Source organism: Chiloscyllium punctatum, chromosome 30, assembly GCF_047496795.1.
Source record: "Chiloscyllium punctatum isolate Juve2018m chromosome 30, sChiPun1.3, whole genome shotgun sequence".
In the NCBI taxonomy this organism is placed as follows: domain Eukaryota; kingdom Metazoa; phylum Chordata; class Chondrichthyes; order Orectolobiformes; family Hemiscylliidae; genus Chiloscyllium; species Chiloscyllium punctatum.
In genome coordinates, this window is record NC_092768.1 from 32,203,740 (window position 1) to 32,214,838 (window position 11,099).

At 45.5% G+C, this 11,099-nt stretch overlaps 1 protein-coding gene across 1 annotated transcript; it reads right to left on the bottom strand.

Moving 5' to 3' along the window:
• Positions 1–330: 330 nt before the first annotated feature.
• Positions 331–1,587, bottom strand: LOC140455395 (radiation-inducible immediate-early gene IEX-1-like). Its single transcript, XM_072550201.1, has 2 exons — positions 1,339–1,587; positions 331–1,182 (listed from the first exon to the last, which is right to left on the bottom strand). The coding sequence occupies exons 1-2, from the start codon at positions 1,543–1,545 to the stop codon at positions 886–888; spliced, it is 504 nt and encodes a 167-aa protein (XP_072406302.1). The 5' UTR covers positions 1,546–1,587; the 3' UTR covers positions 331–885.
• Positions 1,588–11,099: the final 9,512 nt, after the last annotated feature.

Consider the following 11,099-nt stretch of genomic DNA (forward strand, 5'->3'; position numbering starts at 1 on the left):
ATAGTCCAGGGACCCTTCACAACCTGCCTGGGGAAGCACTTGTAGCAGGATCAGCTTTGATAGTAATTGCTTTGTTTAGGATGCCAGAAGCAGTGTGTGTGATTAATGTTTACTTAGGGAAAATCATAAACCCTATTAAAGTTATGAAGGGTAATGGACATTATTAACATTTGAACACAGTACAATGGGAGTGGATGGCCTCTAATGAACTTAATTTAGGAGCGTTAGGCAATTTAACACTAGTTTATTCAACTGACTCCCAATATTTTAAAAATCACAGGAAATTTATCCAGATGGTAAAGTATTAAATCAAAGTTCACAAACTAGGAGTACTTTTTAAAAACAGTTTTATTAAAATCCTTGTTCACAGAACATACCAGCATCAAAATGAAAGAGGCACATTGGATAGTGCCTCATCCATTCACAAATTCAGACTTAGTTATAAAGTGAGTTTTCTGTTCCCACTATCAAGTGAGATCTTCAACATAAAACTAATTCAGCATCAAAAGACTTATAAAGTCGTTTGTCCATTAAATAGCATTAAGTTATTAATTTAGTGTATTTAAATAAACCATAGATATATAGTTACGATCTTCGAACTCGTTAAATTAAAATACAATCGAGGTAACACGCACAGAATAAATTACTGATTTTTAAATATATTATCGCAGCCGGGCAGGAAAGTTCAAGGACGGCTGGAAGGTGAACCTTCGCTCCCAGTCACTGGATGAGACCAGCTCCTTTTAAAAAAAGATGTGCATCCAACTTGTTCCAGGCTCTGGACAGAGAGGCCGGCTTCCAGACAGCTCACGCCAGCTCGCGTTTCCCCGTCCTCCTCAAGCGAAGGAGGAACAAATCAGCCAGAGAGGGGGGGGCCGGTGCTTTTCACATCTTGCACGACAGGACGATTCTCGTGGCCTGGAGCGAGTGCCCGCCCGAAGGTCGCTGCTGGCTGCTGCAGTTGGCCTCGTCGCCGAGGGACCGGGGCAGGACAACAACGGAGAGGGCGGACGGGCTCGCCACCGCCGCTGCCGGGCTTTGCTCTGCGGCGCTGGGCTCCGGCGCGGGGAGGCTCATCAGCTCCTCCTCCGTGGCGATGTACACTTGCAAGATGACGACGGAGAGGAAAAACAACAAGAGCCTCTTGGTTATGTCCTTCTCGGTAGGAAGTGGCCTCCTCACCTAGAGAGAGAGAGAGAGAAGGGGGGGGGGGGGGGGGGGGGAGAGAAACCAATTGTCAAAAATCGTTTAAAAACAAAAATCCAACGTTTGCAAGACATTGCAAGATAATGGCGGTGGGGAATATCATTTTATTACTAGCAGCAATTCTCAACGTACCTGACGAGGGGGATAGAGAACTCTCAGAGATCGCTTCTTGCGCCTTTTTGGTTTTTCGCATTCGTGAATGGGCTCGAAAGTGAAGACCTGGGGCATTTTGGACCTGTGGCTGGGAAAGCTCATGGCCAGCCTGTCTGATCTAACCCGCTGGCTCAGTTCACAAGTCCTACTGAAAGGCAGAGCGCTTGTAGTGTAAATCACTTCCATCCTGGGTCCACTGTGTGAGTGAGTGAATGAATGAATGACAGCCAGCGGGCAGCCCGCCCTTTTATTGTTACATTCCGGGCACGCCCTCCGGCTCCAATAGGTGCCTTCGAGGGTGCGTCACAATGCCGGCTCATTCCAACCCGCTGCTCCACGATTGGTCAGGACGGAGCCGCTGCGCTGCCATTGGCTCGGGGAGCCTTGGCCGCCCGTTCATCTGTTTTGAATGAAAGAAATGCGGCTGGAAAATCCCCAAATCTCTTGGGGTTTTGTTTGTAATTTTTGCACGGCAATGAGTGGGAGAGAGAGAGAGAGACAGAAAGGAAAATGAGCAGCCCTTTCATTTCCTGGCCAAGTGCCGGAACGAAATAAGAGTGAAGAAGTAGCAAAGTGCGGCTGGAGTTGGAACTCTGCAATAAAAACACAAATGTGGCAATACCTCAAGCAGGTAAAAACAATGACTGCAGATGCTGGAAACCAGATTCTGGATTAGTGGTGCTGGAAGAGCACAGCAGTTCAGGCAGCATCCGAGGAGCAGGCAGGTCAGGTCACCACTTTGGAAATGTAAAAAAAAACACAAGTCTCAAGACGGCTCCATGAAAATGAAATATTCAGTGTGAACCACAGAGCAGATGAGATGAACAGGACAGAGTTAATTCATAAGTTTGTCAAACTTATGTCCTCTCGGCTGTCTGTGCAAATACATGTGTATACACGCAGTATTTTAAAAAATAATGATTTGGAGATGCCGGTGTTGGACTGGGGTATACAAAGTTACAAATCACACAACGCCAGGTTATAGTCCAACAGGTTTAATTGGAAGCACTATAGTTAACCTGAGAATGTAACTTTTAAAAAAAAGGTTTTGTGATTTACACGTGAAACTATCATGGTCATTCTAACAGATGAGAGACTCAACAAACAATCAAGGTATTTTTCGATGTATAATTTCAGTTACATCACACTGTAAACTTTTGCTATAAATTCTGTGTCTTACAATTGTGTACACCACAACCACCTGATGAAGGAGCAGCACTCCGAAAGCTAGTGCTTCCAATTAAACCTGTTGGACTATAACCTGGTGTTGTGTGATTTTTAACTTTTTTAAAAATAAGTTAGAGATAGCAGAATATAAAATATTTATTCAAAAATAAGAGGGAATCATGAACGGTTAAGTGATCAGCTAATGTTGGTATTTAAAACAGGAGATGGAATTAATCAGCTTTATGGCAGGAAACATAATGGAAATGTTGCTCAAAAATAGAACAAAAAATTTAATAAAAACAACCTGGAAGTGGGAAGGGTCATGATTGATCGATCTGATGCAATTCTTCAAGAAGCAGAGTTCATAAGATCAAAGCTTTAGATTTTGCAAAGGGTGAGGTAACGCGCAATAGATTCCTGCCTGCGGTCAGAGTTTGTAGAGTCAGCACACACAGTAAGCTCATTGCTCAACGGAGATTTGGGTTAAAGGTCATCATTCAGACCGGCACCAGGTGAGAACTGGTGTGACACGGGGTAGCAGCCTGGAACCGTTCTTTCACTCAGCAGTTATAGGAATAATTCGGGCATTGGAATTGGAAGTACTTTTCAATATGGTGGTGGTGGGATTGTCAGAAAGGTCAGCAGCACAGAAAATAGGCCCTTTGGCTCATTGAGCCTGTCAAATACAATCCTTTTATCCAACACTTGGCCCACAACCTTGGCATCTAAATGTTATGAGGGTTTCTGCCTTCACTACCCGAAAAGATTTCCCCCATCCTCTGGGAGAAAAAGAATGCTCTTCACATCTCCTCTCAACCTCCAGTCTTGTACCTTAAACCTGGGCCCCCTTGACATGATCTGTCCATGAAGGGGAAAAGTTTCTTCCTGTTCCTCTGTCTATACCCCTCGTGAACTTATGCATTTCATTCATTCCCCTCTCAGTCTCCTCTGCTCTGGGGAAAACAGCCCCAATCTGTCCAATCTCTCCTTTGAAGAGGAAGGAGGGCGAGTGTAAACAAACACTGAAGGAAGCTGTGAATTAGAACAATAAGATATGGACAAACTTTCAGAATATTGATTGGAACATTTAAGACTCTGAATGGCCTTGACAGGATGAATGCGGAGAGGGTGTTTCATTTTTCAGGACAATCTGAAAGAGGTCACTGTATCAAAATATAGGTTCATATATAATACAGCAGCTGAGAGGTCATGTTGTGGCTGGACAGGACATTGGTTAGGCCACTTTTGGAATATTATGTGCACTTCTGGTCTAACTGCTATAGGAAGGACGTTGTGAAACTTGAAAGAGTTCAGAAAAGATTTACAAGGATGTTGCCAGGGTGGAAGGGTTTTAGCTAATGGGAGAGGCGAAACAGGCTGGAGCTGTTTTCCCTGGAGCATGGGAGGCTAAGGGGTGACCTTATAGAGGTTTATAAAATCATGAGGGGCACAGATAAGGTGAATAGACAAAGTCTTTTCCCTGGGATAGGGGAGTCCAAAACTAGACGGCATAGGTTTAGGGTGAGAGGGGAAAGATATAAAAGGGACCTAAGGGGCAACTTTTTCACATAGAGGGTGGTGCGCTGCTCGTTGGATGCTGCCTGAACTGCTGTGCTCTTCCAGCACCACTAATCCAGTATTTGATTTTCAGCATCTGCAGTCATTGTTTTTACCATGTGTGGAATGAACTGCCAGAGGAAGTGGTGGAGACTGGTACAATTACAGCATTTAAAAGGCATCTGGATGGATATATGTATAGGAAGGGCTGAGGGGATATGGGCCAGGTGCTGGCAGGTGGGACTAGATTAGGTAGTGATACCTGGTCGGCATGGACGGGTTAGACCGAAGGGTCTGTTTCTGTGCTGTACATCTCTATGACTCAATATATTTAAAGCAGAGATTCAGAAACAATTTTTCAATGTTGAGAGTATTTGGAACCCTTTGTTTTTATCAAAAAGCAGTGGAAGCAGAATATTTTAATGTTTCCCTGATGGAGGTAGAAATTTCAGAACTAGAAGGCATAGCTTTAGGGTGAGAGGGGAAAGATATAAAAGGGACCTAAGGTGCAACTTTTTCATGCAGAAGGTGGTGTGTGTATGGAATGAGCTGCCAGAGGAACTGGTGGAGGCTAGTACAATTACAGCATTTAAAAGGGATCTGGATGGGTACATGAATAGGAAGGGTTTGGAGGGATACTGGCCAAGTGCTGGCAAATGGGACTAGATTGGGTTGCGATATCTGGTCGGCATGGACGGGTTGGACTGAAGGGTCTGTTTCCGTGCTGTACATCTCTATAACTCTGACTCAATGAATGGTAAATGAGCTTCAGTGGAGATAAGTGTGGACAGCTACATTCTTGGGGAGGATGAGTAAAGGAGTCACTTACCTCCTCGGAAGTTTGGGGCTTTCAATAGTGGTGAAGATGGAGGTAGAAGAGGAAGTGTTATGTCTGTGATCACATTGAAAAATGCCATGTTGGCAGTGAAGAGACACTAAGGGTGGTAGAGTCACAGAGATGTACAACACGGAAACAGACCCTTTGGTCCAACTCATCCGTGCTATCCCAACCCAATCTAGTCCCATTTGCCGGCACTTGGCCCATATCCCTCTAAACCCTTCCTATACATGTACCCATCCAGTTGCCTTTTAAATGTTGCAATTGTACCAGCCTCCACCACTTCCTCTGGCAGCTTATTCCATACGCGTAGCACCCTCTGTGTGAAAAAGTTGCCCCTTGGGTCCCTTTTAAATATATCCCTTCTCACCCTAAACCTCTAGTTTTTGACTCCCTTACCCTGGGAAAGAGGTCTTGACTATTCACCCTATCCATGACCCTCATGATTTCATCAATTTCTATAAGGTCACCCAGTGGTCTCTGCGATCCCAACACCAACACAATAGGCCCTTCTGCACAGGAGTGAGTCTGGAATGGTGAAGGGGGATGGGGGAGGGTGAATAGATATTTCCTGGACTGTTGTGCCCGCGGCTGAGCACGGTCCCATCGGATTTTTCCATTGGGAAATGGAAGTTGGCCTTGGGTATCATAACCGTGAATGATTTGACAATCAAGAAGGAATCAGAACATGCAAAAGTGAAACGCCCAGCCGCTAATCAACAGCCCGGGATCACAGCTCAGCTCGGCTTCCTTCCCAGCCAATCCTGCTGATAGGCTGAGCAGGAAGAGTGGCTGGTACTCTGCCCATACTGCTGTAAAGTGTTCAGAGAGGAGGCTGGGGGAATGCGGTGAACATGTGGGGGATAAGGTTGAATAACGTAGTGTTTATGCAGGAGTGGGTGCTGGGATGGGTGGGGTGGGAATGACTGGTCTGATAATGCTGGTGGATGCAGTACTGTTACAGATTTGTAATGAGTAGCTTGTGTTGAGGAACTCCCTGTGAATGAGCTGAATGCAATTGCAGAACAATGAGGAGATGGGTGTTGACACCAGCACAAGTGCAAGGTGGAGTTGACATCAGCCACGGCCAGATCTCAGAACCTTGGCAGACCTAACATTGGAGCTTGATGTGAACTCTAAGCTGTGGAGGAGTGAAATTTCCATTGCAGGAGCAATGCAGAGCAGAAAATCAGCAAAACAAACAGAATAAAACAGAGAACCGCGCTCTGAAATTGTGCCTGAAGAAATGGCTGGAGTAACTCAGAGGATCTGGCAACGTCTGTGGAGAGAGGGGAGAATGTTGGACCACCCACTCTGGCCCATCCCTCAGTGCATCTGAAACCCTTTTCCTCACCTGCATCACCTCAGTTTTATCTAAGGTTTCCAGAATGTTGCTTTCGTTGTATTCCGGCCAGACCTGGCCAGCTCAACACTGTGCTCGTTGATCTCCCACCCTCCACCCTGTGTAAGCATCAGCTCACCCTTGCATTCACTGACTTACGCAGGCTCTCACTCCAGCAAGATCAGGGGTTTTTTGGATATAAAGCAGCCCTACAAAAAGGCCCTCCCTCAGAACGTTAAAAAACCTGGTGTTGTGTGATTTTTTAACTTTGCCTGCCCCAGTCCAACATCAGCTCCTCCACATCATGGCTCCCTCAGGAACCTCTGAGCTGCCCTTCATTCGGCCTTTAGCACTTCTCTGAGTTATACTACTCCAGCTGTGCCTCAGTCCTACTCTCTGAAATTCCTTCTCTACCTGTTCCATTCCTCTCTCTCTCTCTCTCTCTTGCCTTTAAAATACTCCTTCAAAGCTATTTATTTCACCATGTTTTCAACCTCCTGTTTTAATATATCTTTGCGCGGCCCGGCATGAGGTATGTCTGCTTGTCTGTTCTGGGGTGCCTTGGGTTGAGCTTGTACATTGTGCTACATGTGTGCTGGTTTCTGCTGTAATGTTCTGCTTGAGTCTTGTAGGGTTCCTTGACATAGAGACGGAGGAGCAAGAATGGATCAATCAGACTCTCAAACCATAGTAGTTCTGAAGAAAGGGCTAACTCTGCTTTCTCTCCACAGAAACTGCCAGACCTGTTGAGTTTCTCCAGCAATTTCTGTTTCTGTCTTAAACCTGCTCAAACCGAGTGCAGGTTCATAGCTCCTTGAAAGTGGCGTCGCAGGTAGATAGGATAGTGAAGAAGGCATTTGGTATGCTTTCCGTTATTGGTCAGAGTATTGAGTACAGGAGTTGGGAGGTCATGTTGCAGCTGTACAGGACATTGGTTAGGCCACTGTTGGAATATTGCATGCAATTCTGGTCTCCTTCCTATTGAAAGGATGTTGTGAAACTTGAAAGGGGTCAGAAAAGATTTACAAGGATGTTGCCAGGGTTGGAGGATCTGAGCTACAGGGAGAGGCTGAACAGTCTGGGGCTGTTTTCCCTGGAGGGTCGGAGACTGAGGGGTGACCTTATAGAGGTTTATGAAATCATGAGGGGCATGGATAGAGTAAAGAGGTAAGGTCTTATCCCTGGCGTGGGAGAGTCCAAATCTCGAGGGCATAGGTTTAAGGTGAGAGGGGAAAGATATAAAAGAGACCTAAGGGCAAAGTTTTCATGCAGAGGGTGGTGTGTGTATGGAATGAGCTGCCAGAGGAAGTGGTGGAGGCTGGTACAATTGCAATATTTAAGAGGCATTTGGATTGGTATATTAATAGGAAGGGTTTAGAGGAATATGGGCCAGGTGCTGGCAGGTGGGACTAGATTGGGTTGGGACATCTGGTCGGCGTGGACGGGTTGGACTGAAGGGTCTGTTTCCGTGCTGTACATCTCAATGACTCTGTGACTGCCTTACAGCCATCCAAATGGATTCAAAGCAGAATTAGGCTATTGGCCTGCTCTGCTATTCCATAAGGTTAAATCTGATCTGTTGATATTCCAAATTCCACATACCCACTTGTCGCCAATGACCTTCGATACCCTGATCTAACCGGAACCTATCTACTTGCACCTCAAAAAATATTCAGTCTCCTGCCTCCACCACCTGCTCAAGCAGGAATTTCCAAAGTCACACAACTCGCCGAGAGAACAAATATTTCCTCTCGTCTCTGTCCAACAAGGATGGCCCCCCCCCCGGATTTCAAAACAGTGACCCCTAGTTCTGGGCTGACCCACTGCAATAAATATCCTTTCCACGCTGTTCTTGTTGAGACCATTCAGGATTTTATAAAATCCAATTTCAAACTTCCCCCTCCCTTCTCAAAACTCAAGTGAAAAAGAAAGCTCAGTCTTCATTTCCATAAGGCAGCTCATTAGTTCCAATGGCCTCCAATGCATTTATGTATTTTCTCATATAAGGGGACCAAAACACAAGCTAATTTGAGATGTGATCTTCAATACTCTGTACGGTTGAATCATGGTACCCTTACATTTATATTGAACTCCTCTTGCAAGAAAGGCTATCATCCTTTGTGATTACATTTGACTGACTAACCTTTGTGACTCTTATAATATCATTCTGACTTGTACTTAATTCCTGGTTTCCATCCATCTTAATTGAGCTCATCCCTACTAAAATCTGTATCTCAGTTCCCAAACTTTCAATCCCATCCTCAACATGACTCATGCGGGAAAAAGTTCCACGCTTCTGTCTGCTTTTTTTTTCCTGATACCATGCCTGAAATGCCCAGCTCTAATGTTAAGGTTATGCCCTCAGTATTTAACCCTACCAGGGGGCACCATTATTCTTCCATCTCTTTCTGGGTACCATGTTCTAAGATAGCATTTCATATTTAGGCTTAGCAAGGTTCAGGATTGACTTGCCTTTGCTTTCTGTGGGTGTCTAACCAGGAGTCTCTCCTGTTCTTATGTTTTGTCACAGGCACATGCTTGAAAGGTTTACAGATGGACAGTCTAGCTGCTTGTCCATGCTGTTAACATACCGTAATTGGCCCTCCAATCTTGTTTTTCATATTATTTTTTCATGGGATTTGGGCATTGCTGGTAGGGCTGGCAGTTGGTGCCTATCTGCAATTGCCCTCAAACTGAGTGACACCATCAGATGGCCCTCTTCTGTGGGTCTGGTGTCACACATATAGTCCAGAACAGATAAGGAAGGGTTTAGAGGGATATGGGCCAAGTGCTGGCAAATGGAACTGGATTGGGTTGGGGTATTTGGTCAGCATGGATGAGTTGGACCGAAGGGTCTCTTTCCAAGTTGTACATCTGTGTGACTCTATGACTCATGAAGAGGACGTGTTATGATAATTGATAATACTTTCGAGGTCAGCATCACAGAAGGTTAGCTTTCGATTCCAGAATTATTAATTGACTTCAGTTGGAAATTGAAACCCGTGTCCGCCAAAGTATTAGGCCAGGTCTCTGGGTTACCTTGTTTTTACCTTGTTTTTACCTCTGGGTTACTAGGCCCGTCACATTCTTACCTTGCAACCATCCCCCTGTGATCATTTTCCCCTTGCAGTGGAACTTGAACCCCCTTCACCAAAATACCTCTCTCTCTCTGTGCACTCAGTGAAACCTCTCACTCATGTTAAACCACGAGATCACCCACTTTTACGACAGGGTGTATATTCCATTCTCAGTTACTTATTCTCACAATTTACCCGGGCAGCAACATTCGAGAGTCACATTTGTCTCAAAGTGTTGACCGTGTTTCTCTTTTACAGCTACTGCCAGACCTGCTGAGTTTCAGAATTGAGGAACAGGCTCAGTTCCTTTGATCGAGAATCTGTCAGATTCTACAATGAGGTATTTCCTTCCCTAGTAGGTTTGCCAACCCTTTACGGTACTCCCAAACGGTCAGGAATAGCCTGACCCACAATAATATTTTCCTTTCAATTCTCTCTTCTCGTGAAGTTCACGCCCTGCACTCTGCAGGCGTGGAATCCTATTTTGATCCCTGTGAAACTGTACCAGGTTCTGGCTGCCAGATGCTGGAGCCAGGCGGGTTTTTTTTTCAACAGGAAACTCGCCCCTGGAAGGCCTCCGGAGACTTTTTTTTTCTCAAGCTCTGCACGCAATTTGGTCTGGATGGAAGCCAGGTGCAGATACGTAACTGCTCAAGTGAACATGTCAGAGCATCTCAGCAGCATGGAATGAAAGTTGATCAGAGACAGACACCAGTGGGAGCAATGTAAGCAGTCTGGACTGGCTCCAACTTGGAAAAGAAAGCGATGGTAATTATAGCCGGAGCTCTCGTTGCTAATTGAGGCACAGTTCCACTCTTTGCTCTAGAAAAAAAACACAAATCACTTATAAAGACATGCAGAGACACACACACATGTATGTGAAAATACATATACATTCATAAGCACTCAGGGTGAGGGGGGAAAGATATAAATGAGACCTAAGGGGCAACTTTTTCACTCAGAGGGTGCTACGTGTATGGAATGAGCTGCCAGAGGATGTGGTGGAGGCTGGTACAATTGCAACATTTAAGAGGCATCTGGATGGGTATATGAATAGGAAGGGTTTGGAGGGATATGGGCCGGGTGCTGGCAGGTGGGACTAGATTGGGTTGGGATATCTGGTCGGCATGGACAAGTTGGACCGAAGAGTCTGTTTCCGTGCTGTACATCTCTATGACTCTAAATGTACAAACCCCCTGATGAAGGAGCAGTGCTCCAAAAGTTAGTGCTTCCACTTAAACCTGTTGGATTGTAACCTGGTGTTGTGGGATTTTTTACTTTGTACACCCCACTCCAACACCAGCATCTCCAAATTATAAATGTACATATAAAATGGTGCATGCATATGCAAAGAGACACATGCACAGGCAAAGGGTGGCACGGTGGCTCAGTGGTTAGCACTGCTGCCTCACAGTCCGAGGGACCCAGGTTCAATTCCAGCCTTGGGCGACTGTCTGTGTGGAGTTTGCACATTCTCCCCTGACTCTGCATGGGTTTGCTCAGGTTTCCTCCCACAATCTTAGGATGCGTGGCTTGGAAAAGTAGGCTTCAAGGCAAGGGTGCAATTGATATGTGGAGCTTGTTCAAGGAGCAACTATTGAGTGTCCTTGATAAGTATGTACCTGTCAGGCAGGGAGGAAAGGGTCATGTGAGAGAGCCGTGGTTTAATAAGGAATTGGAATCCCTTGTTAAAGGGACGAGGGCGGCCTATGTAAAGATGAGGCGTGAAGGTTCAATTTGGGCCACTGAGAGTTATAAA

Bases quoted from the DNA above. Each gene is read 5' to 3' on its own strand.
- LOC140455395 (XM_072550201.1), bottom strand. From the start codon at position 1,545: ATGGAAGTGATTTACACTACAAGCGCTCTGCCTTTCAGTAGGACTTGT. The intron at 1,183-1,338 runs GTACGTTGAGAA...CTCTCTCTCTAG, and splicing joins TTCTCTATCCCCCTCGTCAG to GTGAGGAGGCCACTTCCTAC.